Source organism: Pagrus pagrus, assembly GCF_965226575.1.
Source record: "Pagrus pagrus genome assembly, chromosome: 21".
Classification (NCBI taxonomy): domain Eukaryota; kingdom Metazoa; phylum Chordata; class Actinopteri; order Spariformes; family Sparidae; genus Pagrus; species Pagrus pagrus.
The window spans coordinates 25,462,552-25,480,211 of NC_140208.1; the positions used below are offsets into that span (position 1 = coordinate 25,462,552).

At 41.1% G+C, this 17,660-nt stretch overlaps 1 protein-coding gene across 1 annotated transcript in view; it reads right to left on the reverse strand.

The window, feature by feature from the left end:
* Positions 1–17,126, reverse strand: part of llgl2 (LLGL scribble cell polarity complex component 2) — a 35,390-nt gene extending 18,264 nt beyond the window's left edge. Inside the window, exons 1-3 of the mRNA XM_084341630.1 lie at positions 16,848–17,126; positions 5,772–5,891; positions 3,876–3,973 (exon numbers count right to left, since the gene is read on the reverse strand). Of these exons, the coding sequence (XP_084197756.1) occupies positions 3,876–3,973; positions 5,772–5,846 (173 nt within the window). The 5' untranslated portion in view covers positions 5,847–5,891; positions 16,848–17,126. The remainder of the gene's footprint in view (positions 1–3,875; positions 3,974–5,771; positions 5,892–16,847) is intronic.
* Positions 17,127–17,660: the final 534 nt, after the last annotated feature.

Sequence of the window (17,660 nt, forward strand, 5' to 3'; positions counted from 1 at the left end):
CGCAGAGGCTGGGAGTCCAGCCAAGAGCGAGTTGCAGTAGTCAAGGCGGTAGATGACCAGCGCTTGGACCAGTGGTTGGGTTGCGTCCTTTGTGAGGAAACACCGGATCCTGCGGATGTTGTAGAGGGCAAATCTGCAGGATAGTCCGTTGTCGAGGATTACGCCCAGGTTCCTCGCAGTTGATGAAGGTGAGACAGTTCAGTTTTATGAAGGTTGAGCTTGAGGAGATGCACAGTTGTCCAAGCGGAAATGTCTGCCAGACATTCCGAGATGCGCGTTGCAACGTGGCTGTCGGAGGATGGGGGAAAAGAGAGGAACAGTTGGGTGTCATCTGCATAACAGTGGTAAGAGAATCCATGTGATGTGATTGCAGAATCCAGAAAGCAGGGTTTGGACAAGGAGCCATTCCATATGATCTGAAATGTGCGATTTGTCAGGTATAGAATAGAATACACCTGAAATTTGTCCTCTGCATTTGACCCATACCTAGCTACACATTGTAAGCACGCACACACACACACACACACACACACACACACACACACACACACACACACACACACACACACACACACACACACACACACACACACACACACACACACACACACACACACACACACACACACACACACACACACACAGTAGAATCGTGTCATAATGCGTGCGCACCTATCAACTGAACGTGTCACACGCGCGTGCTTTGACGCCTGTGCAGCAAGCAGCGCCTGACGTGTAATGTAGTTTCCCCATTGACTTATAATGGTCCCCCGTTCACACGCACGTTCACGCGTATGACTGCTGCACGCCGGTAATCACACTACGCGTAGTGACTACGTGTAACATTCATGCGTTTTTATGCGAACGCACGCATTAACGCTCGCATGAAGATAATTGAACATTTTTGTCACACGCTCACATGTAGGCGGAAATGACGTGCGCAAACTATGTCACGCGTAACAAGATGCTGCGTGCGTATGAAGCAGCGTGCGCACGTCTGTCTGTCACTGTTTGACAAATGTTGTCACGCGTTCACACACGCGTGCGGTCGCAGTTTCTGATGTGCGACCGGAAGTTGATCTGCACCGTGCGCAACACACCGCGTACTTAGACGCCTCGTGTAGTCGGCCTTTTCATTTTATTGAAGTGTCGTCAACCAGGGGAGGCAGCAGTGAGCCACACACTGCTGCCAGAATTATAAAAGAAGAATGAGAAGGAGGAGAAGTGTTTTTTTTGTTATATATATATATATATATATATATATATATGTATAAAAAACGCTGCTGCTCGAGTCCTCAGTGGGACCAGGACGGTGGATCATTGATAAAAGTGCGTGCTTCCCCCGCCCCTCCCAACAAAAGTCCTGGGAGTGTGTTGCAGCTGTTCAGGTGCACAAACCTAACGCACCTCTCCAGCTGTCCCAGCAGTTCTCAATGAAGTGATCACCTGCGGGGGGCGTGGTTAACTTACAAATGTTTGTCATTGATTTTGTGTCTTATGTGAGAAACAAAGTAAAAGAAACAGCAACAGAACTCTTTCTGTCTTCATGGAACAAATGAATCATGTCATGTAAAAGCCTGTATGTCTGTATCTCGTATTGGATCGATTGCGCCATCTACTGGATGAACATGGAACACAGAACAACTACGCGAGGCGTCCAAGTACGCGGTGTGTTGCGCACGGTGCAGATCAACTTCCGGTCGCACATCAGAAACTGCGACCGCACGCGTGTGTGAACGCGTGACAACATTTGTCAAACAGTGACAGACAGACGTGCGCACGCTGCTTCGTACGCACGCAGCTTCTTGTTACGCGTGAAATACAGTCTGCACGTAACAACGCACGCACAACAAAATTGTCATGCGTGCACACACCCGTTGCTGCGCATCTCTCTGGTTGTTTTGACATTGATATACCTTCTCACACACACACACACACACACACACACACACACACACACACACACACACACACACACACACACACACACACACACACAAGGAGCAGTGGGTTGTCCAGCTACCAGTCCACTTCCATGTTGTGGTCTGTAGCTGGACTTAAACCGGTCACCCTCCGGTCTTCAAGCCAAGTCTCTACCGACTGAGCTACTGCCGCCCCATATGATGTGAACCAGGTTACAGCAGAGTCAGCGATGCCAAGTTCAGCCAGAGTGGAGAGGAGGATTTGGCAGTTGACTGTGTCAAACACAGCAGATAGGTCGAGGAGAATGAGGACGGATGACGGATTATCTCACTGAGTATTAAAATGGTTTAGAGTTTTCTTAAGTCACCCTAAAAATACTACTGTTTCCTGCACTCATACAAGGATTGACATGAACCTGCACTCAGGTGATGACATACACATTCCTACCAATGGTTTCACATGGTTTCCTCTGATCTACAGGTGGCTATAATGCAGGAATGTACCAACAAAGGCAACGAAGAAAACTGCAGGCAAATAAACATTGATGTTAACAACATTAGATTTTAAATAGTTTAACATATGGGTTAAATACATTTCCTTTGTCATTTGCAAAAGCCATTTTTTAAGCACAAAGAAACACACAAAGTGATTTGCTGAGTATAAACTCAATCTTAATATAACTTTTGTTTGTTTGGAAGAAACCTCCCCAGGGAACCTTAAAAGCAACTACAAGGAACATGTGTGCAATCAAAAGTGGTATGAGCACCACCACCTCCTGTGGTAAAGATTAGGTACAAAGCAATTTTACTTATCGACTATAATGTCTCTGCTGCTTTTTATTACTTTTCACTTATTTTGTAAACTCTTTATTTGGTACTTTTGTCCATATTGGGATCCTGTAGAACAATTCATTTTCTCAGTGAGCTGCTTGGTCAGTTTGTAGACTGACAACTGTTGCTTCGCCAGGTGATCCTCTGAACTGAACACTCATGTTCACCACAGGTTACCATGGTGATTTCTGTCAGGTAAAAGTGAGCCATCTTCATGACACCAGAAAACCTGATTTAAGCCTTAGCCCTTTATCCAGCAAGGAACTATAAATGGTAACTACCGCGGACATCCAAAATGGCGTTGCTATGTAAAATAAAAAGTAAATGTTCCTTTAAGTTTATATGTGTTTTTCTTATATTTTTTTATATATACACCTTTTAGAAAATGTTTTACCCTAGACAGAGGAACCTTGTATGGTAACTTCATTGATCTTGATTTTCAACATAAAAATGGAATATTTTTAAAAATATCACAAAAGTAAAAAAGTATTGTAATACAGTCATACAGACCTGAGCCTGACAGTGGGCAGGGAGTCTGCTCTTCTTTAGTTGTTACCACTGCAGCAGTATATCTGACCCTGACCTCACAATGTCCCTGTGGAGACTGACTAAAGTGTCACATTATCAAATGACTTGTGTGCCACATAAAAAAACACAGAAGCAGCGCTGTTCTTTGATTTGGCCTGAAGCATTCTGCACTTTGACTCACAATATTCATTTACAGATTTTCTTTTATCTGTGCCCTCTTGCTGTCCTGTCCCTGAACAATCTGCTGCATTGTATGAATGGATTATCCTAATGAGAGAAGGTACCGTGGTTATCAAAACCAGTGTGTGTCTCTGTGTCAATGGGGAGAGTGTACTGACTGGCTCCGCTGCACTGTCAATGAGCATAATTGTGCAAAAGGCTATGAAGTGCCATAGACTCTGGAATTTGAAAATGCCAGGCAGCATTGAGCAATAGTGTGGGAAAATGAAATACCTGAACCAGGTGCTCATGTGAACCACAGACGCGGATTTAGCTGCGTCACAGCTGCTCATTACCACTGCCTGCCTCAAGTTCAAACATGACGCCCAGATTCCTCCCTGACAACTACTTACAGACAGGTACAGTGAAGGATACAGTTTAATGGCCCCGGAGCGGGTGCCTATGGACAGCAGCTGCAGGGAGGGACTGTAGCTCAAAGCGCTGGGCTGGTGGGGGAATCCATGCTCCACTGTCTGAGGAGGAGACAGAGGACAGACAGGGGGAGGGTGAGACTGAGCTGTGACAGCAGAGACAATGACAGGATAGGACAGACCGCAGCAAAACACAAAGCAGATAAAAGCAAGTGGACAAGAAATAGGAAGGATGACAGATAATACAGAAAGATAAATCCTGCTGTCTCTGTCATGTGGATGTATAGTACTATAAATGTGATGCAGCTGAAGCTTCTGCATGCATGGGCACTTTTTGTCAGATTTAAGCCCTCAATTAATCAAAATATTATTGAACTGACAATATGGCCATGTGCTTTATCCAAATCTGCAAAGCTGCCATTTTTTGATAAAAGGTAAAATGTGACAAATGGTATTTAATGAAGTGCTGTAGTGATGCCCGGGTCTAAAAATCTTGTTCTCCAGATGTTTGTTTGGTACAGACCCCAACAAATGCCATAACATGATTTTAAATTTATTTTTTTGTGAAAATGAAAATTGTGAAGCAAAAATTATCATTCCCACTAATCAAAGTCCAATTGTAAGATCTGTCAAAATAATCGTAATATGATGTTTTTACAATATCGTGCAGGCCTAATGGCAAAGAAAAAGTGCATTTTCACCAACTGTCGCATTGGCTCGGTCCTCAGACAAGACAAGAGCCACTGCTGCCATTATACATGAGTGTTACCCACAGCTTTGCCTATTTATAGCATCTGAATTATCATTAATTCATCACATGAACCTCACCAGTGACATTGCATCCATCAAATTCAGAAAGGTAATCAAAGATTCTGTTCATAGCAATTCACATTCAAGGTCAAAATTATTACTACCACATTAAAAAAGTCCTGCCTCCAATGCAGATAAAAGAAATAAAGCTGAGCACATAAATTGTATTTATCCATTTTTGACTGACAAATTACTGAAAATGAATATCAAATTACAAAAAATCCAAACACAACTGGCGAACAACCTTTATCATCATCATCATCACCAACATCATCTCGCCTTCAGTTTGCTCTTAAAATTGTGTATACATAGTCTGAACTATACTAGTCTTAGTCAGAATTATATCACCTGTGTGTATTATCTATCATGTTCTGTTTTTTTTGTTTGTTTTGTTTTGTTTTAGAATTATTTGTATTTGCCCTTGGATTCAGCAGTAATGGCATGATTCTGTTTCTGCAGTCAACCAGTAATAGTGCTAAACACTCAGAGCAGCTCCATCCTTTTGCAGAGTTTGCTCATGGTGGAGTCCTGGATCTGATCCTGCACATTAAAGCAACTGTCTTTTGGACTTATGCCTGAGAGCATATTAACAGGGTACTTTCAATGATTTATAATTCCTATATTTGTTATGGAATGGTTGATTTTTTTAATATACTTTTCTGAAAGTCATCATCACCAAAATTAATATCAAGCAAAAAGCCAAACAATGATCTTACTTGTTTACTTATCAGGTCGAAGTAGGTGTGTAGGTGTAAACAAAATGACAAAACGGTAGCTTAAAAAGCTATGGTTAACACCAGGCAACATTAGGTGAATTCTGTTTAAACACAGATAAAGTTGTGCATCTTTCTCACCTGCAAGTGCACCACACAAAGAAACAGCTCAGGAAAAGTACACCAACATCAGGAATTGGTTTTGGTTGTTTAAGTGCACTTTAATAGTCAACATTATTTTCTGCAATACAGTTAGGTCAGATTAATTTTTGGGGGGAGATTGCTGATATGATTTTTTGCCTTCACTTTCTTTCCTGTCATGTCTGTCGGCTTCTGTAATGTGTCTTGAACTGCGCCATGTGTCAAGGTTCACTTGCCTTGTTGAACTGGAAAAGTTCCTGTTTGAGTCGATCTCTCTGAGACTCCTGGCCATGTCGCCTGAACCTCTTCATCCTGTCTCAGCACCAGTGTGGAGCCTGCGGGCCCACTGACGCACGCTACAGGGAGGAAAGACAGAAGACAAGAAGTGGGGAGAGAAGGGCACAGTTAAATTATGAATCCACCAGTTCAGTGTTTCCATTTGTCTTAGTACAGTCATTACCATCTAGTTTTCTCATTGCTCTTCTCAAAAGTCTCTGGTGAGATTTCTGCACAGAGCCCAAAGGATACTAAAAGACAACAGCCACCCCAGCCACAGTCTGTACACCCTACTGCCATCTGGCAAAAGATACAGAAGTATCTGCTGCCGTACAGAGCAGCTTCTTTCCTCAGGATGTGGGACTCCTCCTGACCTCATTTAATCATCCATTTATGTAATTTCATTTTTATATGTTGCATAAACAGAATACAATCTATCGTTCCATTGTACAATCCTGGTATACGATAATCAAATCAATTTTGACTCTTGACACGTTTGGCTTGGTTAATTTCTTTTTTACCTGACACACATTTACTTTACACAGCTTCACAGTTACTTTAATGTAGGGACTTACTTGTAGAATGTAAAAGGGTAAGTGACAGAGCAACATAGCAAAACACAATCTTCATTTAATCTGGTCCTAATTTCATTTGATTCTAGCCCCTTTCACACGTGCATTTCATTATATAAATGTGATGGTAATTTTACACCTTGGGCTCGCATCTGACTAAGTGCTGAGCCATGGCGACATAAAAGCCATGACAGCAAGTTGGACCTGTACCATTCTGAAATTAATTAAATCACGTTAACACAGACAACAGCTGGACAATGTTAAATATGCACAGAGACTTTAAATGTACAGCTCATTCTGCCTTCTGAAAAGCACTATATTAAATGTGTCACTCAATTGAGAGGAAAATCAATAATTTAAGTGAAACTGGACCATATTTTATGTAGAAAATGTTTTCTGGTTTTTCCCTCTGCTGTCCTCTGGTTGCCTCAATTCCATGTGATTTACAGAGTTCCCTGAAAGCAACATGTAACTGCTGCGTACTGTAGCTGAAAGTTAGCTCTGCTAGTTGACTCTGCTTTGAGCACCATCGGGGATGTGTTTACACCGCTTTCACATCAGCTTTGGACTGCAGGGAGGAGGAGGTTTTCAGGTGCAGGACCAAAACGGGCACCAGAATCGGAAGCAGGCAATGGAACCAGGCTCAGCACCCTGTACAGGCCTCATGACAGAGGTGAATAGATGGAAGAGGAAGTTGATGTTTGGCTGTGTTAGCAAAGTTGTCAACTCGCTCGTTATTGATCATAAGCCAAGTCAGCTCATTTCAACAGAGGTTTAGCCGGTAGCATGTTACAGCCAGGTGTTATTGCCTCATGCATGTTACATTAGCTTGGCAGCTCTTACTGTTCTGAGCTGTGTGCAGCGCTTGTACAAACTTTGACTGCCACATGGCAAAATTGCCTGAGCATGCATGTTTACCTTGAGATATACTGCAAGTTTTTCGAGCCATAACATGGTTATGACCTGCCAAGTTTTGCTTGTAGTTGGCATGTAACGTTACATTACATCTGACAAATTGTTACAGAGATGGGATTCGTATTGACGACAGTTGTGTTTCACTCAGAAATGGTGGCGGCGCCAAATCGCATAAAATACCAATGTCTACATAATGATGCTTTAATTACTTAATTTGCTTGAACATCAGTCAAAAAACTAAAAATGTGTTATTTCGAGTTATATTACAAAGAAAAGAGGCAGATATTTGAATATTTGCTGAAACATGCGATTATTAAAATTGGAAAAGTTTAAAGTTTAAAAATCCTTCCATCTATTGTCAGCCAAGTGAAACAGCAGAGGCAGCAATGAATGAATGAACAACTTCAATTATACATTAGAGTTCATGCTTTGAGTGTTGGGAAGACCTCAGGCACAACCTAGAATCTACTAGGCGCCTCAGGTAGCTCACCGTTTCCTCTGGTTGGACTGCTAATGAGAGAAAGGAATTCCAAGGCTGAGACATGTCCTTCATCCCACCCCCACCCAAAAGAAACAAAAGATAAGGGCCAGAGGTCAGTGAGGGCACAACTACAAAACCATTGTTTGGCTGCCACACGCACGCACGCACACACAGACACACACACACACACACACGCGCGCACACACACACAGTGAGCCTTCTTAGCAGCATACGCCAGCTGATGAAAAACACCTGTCACACATACAGGCAGCCACTTCAGAAAAAAAATGGGAAGGGAAGGGGAAGGAATATATGCATCATCCTTGCATTCTTCAAGTATCACAGAGGAAGTCTGAGAAGGCTAAGCATTGTAGAGACAACTTGTGGTAAACTGATGGGCTCCACGTTCTACAGAGCGACTGACTGACTAAGCTCCATCACGTGAAGGAAAGGTTCAACCACAGAGCAGCATAAAGGCCTCTAAGCCTGAGTGTCTGTGCGGTGTGTCTGCTCTCTGAGGCCCGGCCCTCAGCTCTCTGGCTCCTTCACTCACTGACACTCAACTATGTAAAAGAAAACAGCTTAGGGAAGAATATTTCAGAGGGACAGGAAAACTCATAACTGCAGTCAGACATATGATCCACAATGTCACATGTCCATGACAAAAGGCCTGCACCATGAGTCACAGTTTTCCGTCTGAACCAGCTCGTTTTCCTGGGTCCAAATGGAGACATAGTTCTGTTATTACCCTCATATCAGCAGTGCTGCCTTGACTCACTGCTGGGCAGCGTCACACATTTCCAAGTCCAGCTTCCTCCACGAAAAAAATCATCACTACTCTGTTGCAGTAGGCTGGCTGGACAAAGCCTTGTGAGGGCAGCTTAAGTTGCTCAACTAGATTATAGTTCTAAATGCCTTTCTCTCCTGGTGAATATTGCATATGCATCACTCGCAAGAACAATGGCACTGAGCATTTTAAAATACCTATGTTGAGATTTTTTTTTTTCTTTTAAAATACATTTATTTGAGTGTGTACAGGTAGGTAGCTCTATGTAATTTTCAACTTTTGACACTGAAAAAATAAAAACAAAAACAAACAGCAATACTTTTTCCCAGTGCAGATATTGAAACAAGCATTTTCAACTTATCAGGACCTTTATGGATTTAGTTATTGTACATACACTGAAAATTGATGCTGTTTGATATGAGCCAAATCTTGTATCTGGATATAGTTGATTTCATTCATTGAGACTAAAAAGCTTGAAATGTTAACATTTGAGAAACTTAAACAAAAGAATGTTTGTATGTTTTTCTTTAAAAAAAAAAAAGACAAAACGATTTATCAACTATCAAAATAGTTGGTGATCAATTTACCATCGATCAACTAATCATTTTTAGCTCCACTGTAGCTTGCTCAAAACTGTTAGACTTTTGGAATTAAAATGATTAAACAAACTTCTTTCATGTCAACCCACACAGATGTTACACCAATCAAATCACAGCCAGCACCAAAAAGTCAAAGAACACCAGAGCAGAAATCATTGCAGAAAAATATATGTCTTCATTTTGGTGAGGAGAACAAAACACCAAAGAGACACATCAAAAATCAAAAAATATCATCAGGTTTCTAATACTGGCATACATTTCCAAACTCTGTTACTCTTATGACAATACTAACCTGGTAACTGAGCAGCCAATTACAACTCCCACTGGTAAAATAAACACGTCACTGAAGGTTTATCAACAAGCAACATGCCTGTTGTTGCTGCAGGTCACAAGCTTGTAGTCCTTGTAGACCCTGTATGTGTGTTTGCACGGGCGTGCCTGTGCGTGTGTGTGTGTGCACGTGTGTGTGTCTGAGACAGTCCCAGGAGAAGCAACAGAGCAGAAAGAGGGAGTTTAAAGCCATAAGCTCTGCTGACAATGCCAGGGTGGGAGGTCTATCTCACAAACAACTGCCTCTAAGGGCTACGAGAAGAATCTGCTGCTGGAAAACGAGAGTAACAATACAACCCTCACATATGCACACATGTAAACACTGAGGCCAACAACCAGTATGGGGAGCTTGGGTTCCTCCTGTAAAAACAGCCTTCAGCACATGCGACATGTCAGGTGTGAGTTTCCCTCTGCAGTCAGACATCCTAATCCCACACTCGTTCGTTTCCGACCATATTAATTGTGGCCTTTCAAGTAACCTGACAGACATTAGAGCACAAATTACCCATTCATTAAACGCACTCAAGTGTTATTTCTATACCAGCTACTCATCAAGGGCCAAGGCTGGGAATGAACATCACAATTATGTGAACGGCAGTGATGTTTAAGGCTGTTAGTTCAGACAGTTGGATTAACCTCCTCCTCTTCTCCGTCTCCAAATCTTGTACAGTGGCCAAAATGAAACAACCCAACCTTCAACAAGCCGAGCTAACAAGGCAACAGCTTAGCAGCTTTACTTTATCATCATACTTCAATTTGTAACAGGTGTCTTATTTTTACCTATGTGAGACACGTACGACTTTCATCAGAGGGCAGGTCACAGAGCATTTTGCTCAAGGGCACATGGACAGGAATGCTATGTGAATTTGCACTTTACTTACGGTACAGACTGAAATGTACCTGTACCAAGCACTGAGAGTCAACAACAGCTGATGAGCTGGCATCAAATTCCTGGCCAGATTCATAGCATTTGATTGTCAATACTTTCATCAGATATTTGGAGATTTAAAATCCTAATTCTGACATTTCGACTATTTCATTTGGACGAAATTACTGTATGTCTAATTTTAGATGGGGAAACGCTTAACAACTATTTCCGTTGTGGATTATTTTCTCGACTAATTGATTAGTTGTTTGAATATTGTTTCTCAAGGCCCAAAATGACATCCATTAATGTCTTGTTTTGTTTGCAACCCAAAGATATTCAAATAGTTGGCAATTAAATGAATAGTTGTCGACTTATTGATTAACTGATGCAGCTAGAGGTGTTCCATAATTTTCCTACCGTCAACAAATCCCACAAAAGACCAACCTAAACAGTTATTTAGGGCTAAAACTTCATCACTTGATTAATATGCATTCCAGCAATAACTTTGTTACAATCTCAGTGACAGTAACACTTCTGGAAGGTTCAGCTCCTGGCCGAGAAATAGTTCATAACATAAATAGTTCAGTAACATAAAAGCATAACTTGTCATTTTTTTTTTGTACAAATTGAACAAACAAGAGTTTGTTATCTTTGGAGAGAGACAGGCCAGCCATTTCACCAATTCCAGTCTTTATGCTAAGTTAAGCTAATCAGCTGCTGGTTATACCAGACAGATATGAATGGGGTACAAACCCTCTAATTCAACTGTCAGCAAGAAAGCAAAAAAGGCAAATTATAAAACTATTCCCTTTAACACACAATGTGTAACTTCTGCTGCTAGGGGTCTCTCAATCAAAACAAAGAAAACAGAAGACATAGTTCAATGACGTACTGAAAGAGCGTAGGGGGAGTTGTTGTGTACATTGCTAAAGAAGCACCATTGCTGATGAAAATCTGAGGTGACTGGGGCAGAAATTTTCGCAGACATTTTAAAGGTTTTTTCACGTTATGTTTAGTCATGGCTGTCGACATCCTTTCTCACTCTAACATATCATCTGGCATTTCAGCGGATGATGCTGTTCAAAAACACAGCCTTTTGCAATACATAACACTTGACATTACAAGTTTAATATATCCTGTTGGTGCTTTGTTTTCATAAAAAGGCATTTTCTAACTGGTGCTCAGTGTTTTTAAAAAAGGTCCCCCCAAGCTTATTTTAAATAAAATAAATAAATAAATAAATAACTTCCCCAAATGATGGTAGATTGAATCATGAAATTTTTCCAGGTTTGTCTCGAGCGCGAGCACGTACACACACCATAAACAATGGTTCATTTACATTGTGATGACTGTGGACAAGGTTGTTATTGTGACAGGGAAGTACCTGGTAGTTTCAGGTTAATCAGGAGAACAATGGCAGGTCAGAAGTGAGCAACACAGAAACACAGCAAAGCAGACCAGTTTCACCAGAGAACTGCACTGTGACATGCCCTACTTCTATCTCACATATGGATTTTCCCAGGAATTTCACCTGGCAGTAAAAGAGCAATGAACTCAACTGACAGTACGCTGCGTCTTTCATCACATTGTTTGATCTACAGTGAGCTCATCTCTCAGCAAGATAGGGTAACATGCAGTATTTACCTATGATAGCCAATTCACCTGGCTTATTGACTCTTCTCACAAAGTCACATTCAGCAACAGTCTGCCTTAATCTGCCATCTCTGATGTCCAGTAAACCAACCCAAAAGTCCTTCACTTAAAGCGTTCACTCTCTGTTAGCAGGTTGCCATTTATCATCATTGATGTCATCAAATTCCCAGCATATCAACCAAGCCATCTAAGTTGAAAAGGAAGTCAATAGAGGGAGAAAATGTGCATAAACATGTCTGAACAGGGCAACAACAACCTCAAGAGAAGGCGGCTCAACCAGCAGAGCTTCTACATGGTCTGCGTCTCTCAGCGGCATAGCGCCTCAGAGGAAGAAAGAATGGCCAGGAAATGCCTGGCATCCAAAACATTCTACTTATGGACTTATGCAATCAGCAGCTATGCCAGCACTTGCTGCAAGACAGGAAAAAAGGTGCAAAGATAATGAGACCCTGTCTGACTGCCATCTGATCAAGTCATAAGCTTGAAGTACAGATGCACACATACAGGGTTGTCAAAGAATGTAGGTTAAAGTAAACCATATTCAGACAGGTGGAGCAGAACCTGTTAGGCAGCTGCTGTTAGACCGTACAGCCTGAGAAAGTTGGCTTGCGCACACGGTCAGATCACAGTAAACATTTGTGACCACACACACACACACACGATAAGGCACCAAATAAAGGCACCAAATAAAACTGAAAGTGCACAGCCTGACACCTCTCTGTGATCTTGAGCTGGACATCACTGAGCTATTCTTGGTTGTGGGGATGGAAATGATTCCTCTCAAGTCAGCAATGGACGGTGTGCTGCGGGTTAGGGTGTGATGGGTGTCAAGTCAGTGCAATGAGGGGGGAGGGAGGGGGCATCTGAGCAACATGAACCAGAAACCATCAGGTGTGCGTCATGCTGACACTTGACTTAGACCGAGCACACGCTGAATAATCATGAGATAGAGAGTTTTTTCTGTGTATTTAGACTGAAGAATGCATCTAACAAGACAGAGCATAAGGGAGATTCTGTCATATCCACTACAGCAAAAATTACAGAGATGCTTCCTTCCACTAACAAAACAGAAATGAGATCTTGTCAGTTTTGGGTGTGGCTGCCAGGATATCATGTCTCCCACCAACTCACTGCCTCTTTCCTGTAATCAGAACCAGGGAGACAGAGAAGATGGGGGCGTGAAGGAGCACAATGTTTATACTAGTCCAGTTCAGACTGTCACTGACACTGAGCAGTTATAGGCTGTTTTTGACCAGACATTTTTGTTATTACAGAGAGAGTATAGTACAGAAAAAAGGTACTTCTGGGTACCTGTACCAATTTACGGGTACTTGATATCGGTTTAAACAACTGGTACTGTAGTAGACATTTCAGTTCTGACAAACAAATCACATGAGAACTGCTGCGGGAGGACATGACTGATGATGAGGGGAGAGTCAGAGTACTGATGTCAAAGTTCAGTTAGTGTCCAAATTAACTTGTGACTTTTCTGACGGTGTCACCGTTTGCTTGTAGTGATGAGTGTTTAAAACGTGACATTTAGCTGCTTCTATAAATCCATCATAAACCCACATTAATTTGGAACCATCTATTTAAGCACTTGTAACAGACAATTGAGGGTTTCTTACTGCTGTCCCACTTCTTTTTCACCCAAATGTTGCCCAAGATTAACCCAGGTTAGACAACACCTTTCAGAATAATTCAATTCAACAATACAGTAACACAGCCTCCATAGCCCAGTTAAACCAATACCTCTCTGACACAGACAATTAAATTTTAATATGGGAAACTTTATAGAATTCATTAGAGAGTTGATGTAATGGAAAGTATTACATTTATTACTAAAGCCTGACTGATATATTGTTTGGTCGACATTGGCCTTTCATAGATATATATCGGAAACAAGTGTATATGTTGTCTGAATTACACCGATATGTAAAAGTTTTTATCTTAGACATTATAGTGCAGGAAAAGATGACTGGGGTAATTCAGAATTATTACATTTCCTTGTTAAGTTTACCATTTCAGTGAACTGATGTCATTTTAGACAGAAAAGTTTACTGACTGTAAAATATCATCCCTCCATTAATATCTTTGTCATATAATACATTACACTGATAACTTGCAAAACATGTGTATATTCGCCAATATAGATATCAAAAGTTTTTACTCCTTAAAATTGGTGATCCCACAAATTGAGTAACAGTTGGGCTCTATTTATTATATAGAACTATTATTAATCAATTAATAATATGGTAAAATATTTTAGAAGAAGACTTTTAGGTAATTTCCTGAAATGTAAGGGTCAATTCAATGTAATTTCACTAGGCTCAGGCTGCTAGAGTGCAAAGCTGTCAACCGCAGCATTAGGTATCATCAGTCAGATAATGAAACATTTTCATAATTGACTCACCAGCAACTTGTCATTATTACCAGAAAGGCTCAACTATGCAGCTGCTATCAATTAATATAACACCCTGATTGTTTCATTATTACATTTGAACTCCGAGTAAAATATTAGAAAAAACACAAAATGCAAATTGACAATTTCATGCTATTCAATCGATTTAATTATTTTGTTGAAAGAAAATTGTATACATAAAGAAATGCTTTCTGGATTTATTTTTATGATATGGTATCAGGCTTCCAATGGGAAGTGCATTTTCCCATGCATTTTTTGTCTTTATCTTTATTCTCAAGATTCGGGGTACCACATCCATCTTATATTGAGAGAGGGTAAAGCCTAGAGCAAGATGCAACACTGGCACCTTGCATGTTGACTTTATCATTATCCTCATGATAAACATTACAATCCTAGAGCTGGGTGATATGGCCAATTCATCCATCACTTGTCCAAGTAATTTCTACCATAAAATGCATTATCATGATGAGCTATGTCCGGGTATATCTGTTATAAAGCCTGATGAGCTGAAAGGACATTTTATAGCATTTCTACTTCCTATTCCATCACATTTTCAAACCACAGAAAACACTTCTTTTCCTGCCTGATAATGTGTTGCACATTGGGAGAAGTAAAACAGGAATCAAGTTAACAGTTAACAGCGCTAAACACAGCGTGACAGTCTGAGCCAAGTTCTCCGTTTGAAGTTTACAAGCAGAGTACGCCTCTTGGACTTCTCCACATCAGTGTAGCTTGGATAAATTAACTTTCTTGTTTTGTTTTTTTTAAAGGAAGCCTTTGAAGACAACACTGACAGTCATGCATACATTTGTACACCTAAGATAGCTGAAAAAGTGGCTTTCATTCTAGCTTACTCCTCTGAAATACATTGGAAAATCAGCAGGTGAGAGTGTCTCTGCCTTGCCCTACATTCGGGAGGGGCCATTTATTTTGCCTCCATAATAGTTTCAGGTGGACTTTACTATGCAGGTGGAATTGCACTAAATCCACAGAGAACAAAGGCTTTTTGTGTGGTCAGTCTTTCCCTAATGCAGGTGGAGTTGGAAGGACACAGACAGCGTGTCCTTCAGCTGTATCCTGACCAGATTATGGAAGTTTTTGGCTGCCTGTGCTCAGCAGTCTGAGTGACATATAAGTTTGTCAAAGTTAATCATACTCTGATTTCAAGAGGCGGAGGACTAAGTTACATTTACAGTGGTTAGCACACAGTTGACACAAGATGACTCAAGTGTTTACTTTGGCTAAATGCAAACAATGCGAGTAGAGAAGAGTAGGGCCGTTTAGTGTATTTCATTTTGTTTTATTCAACATGTTGTCATTTACCTGTGAATTTTCCTGAAACTAGCCAAACCGGTGAAACGCTTCTTCTTCACACACACCCCCTCCCCAAACGTACCAGTTACTCATGCTTCAAACCCGACCGTTGACTCAAAAGCTTACTAGCATAGCTGCCGGGGAGACACACCTTGCTCGAGTTATACGTTTCCGTAATTATGCAACACTATCGGCAACTACTACTCACCTGGCTGCAGTCTGAGTTTAACAAGAAACCCTATAGTTAATGAATTTCTTGCCAATTTTCTGTTCTGGACTCGTGTCTTGCTAATTAATGAACAGCTTCTAGTTGATATCATCACCAGGTGTGTCCTAGTTATTTTTGCCTGAACGCCTTGTTTACTGTAGATTTAAAGTTAACAACAAGCTAGGCAGCGGTTAACCAACCAGATATTTGACCAAATCTCATCCAAGCCAATCCCCGTGCAAAAAAGTACAATGTAATGCTGTCGTCGTTAAAGACAGACCTATTTATTTAATAGACACGATTGTCAAGTTTTTACAAGTCTTTCAAGTTGTGTGGTACAATCAGCATGAAAGCAATCCACCAATCCACCAAGCAAACTATTCATGCACAATAAAAATCGTCGAAGCTATATTAGTAGTGTGAACATCCACATATTGTTTCGGCGGTGGAATGTGTGTGTAAGCTAACGTTAAATAGCAGATAAATTAAAACCATTGCTGAATGTTAAACATGGATGTTAACCAAGTTTGATGAACAACCTTGAGTTGGTTATTACCAAAAACGTAGTGGTAACTGTATAGAATAATTTATGTGGAGAACAGTCGAATTTTGCGAAATGTGCAACTTATCTTATATAAAGGCAACAACACTAAGCTGCTTGATTCCTGGGTGGAATATCATAAGTACAAATTAGCCAGCTAGCCAGTGAGCAATTTCAAGAATGATGTTTGGCTACACAAGCAACTTTAGCTAGCTTGAGTTGGAGTCCTTCAGGTTTTGAACACAGAACAGGTGGCTGTGATAAACAGTGTAGTTCAATTGTTAGCAAACACCTGTGGGCACCAGGTCTCGGTAAACGTGAAGTGCGGGCCAACCTCCCAACCCACCTGATTCAAAACGGCCGTTGCTTAGCCGATGTCCACCGTTTACAGACGCTGGATTCCACCTCCGGCCAGTGTCCGGTGTTTTAGTTGGCTAGGCGCTCTCTCCACATACAAAGTCAAGGAAAATATGCCCAGACCGAAAGCGAGTACTCCAATGATCCAAGCGACAACGTGTTTGCTGAGGAAATAACACGTCTGAGCACCGGGTACAGACTAAAAACGGCTCCTTCTTTTTCCACCGTTGCGGTGGTAGCCTCGCTCGGTGTTTCCTGCTAGGCTAAACTTCAGTGACTGCTCTGCTAACTCCTCCCTCATGATGCATTCAAGTACACTTTGTAAACTATGGTCAACTCCTGCCACAGTTCGAATCCCATCCCACTTCCGCGTTAAGCTCTCTTGGCCCAGTGTAGTTTTTCACAATCATAAATGGTTCTTTGATCATTCTTTCAAAAAACATCATATGTATGTTCATGCAGTATGTTTTGAAAAACGTATTTTTACTTCCATGGCTGGTAAGATTTAAACAGTTCGTCATTTTAACAAGGAAAACAGAACAATTATTTGCATAATTCCACAACTACAGCTCCCATGAGACTTTGAGTTTTCGTGCTGGGAAATGTGGTTGTTGGATGTTAACTAATGTTGTTTTGTTTGTAAAAATGATTAAGTGTTTACATTTTTACAGCCATTAAGTAGTAGACATTAAGACCCTGACAATTCAGGATACAGGTGGAATGTTATCATGACCAAATACTCTCACTTAATGAATGAATTAATGTAAATGGAGACTTTTAGTATCAAGAGGGCGGTGCATTA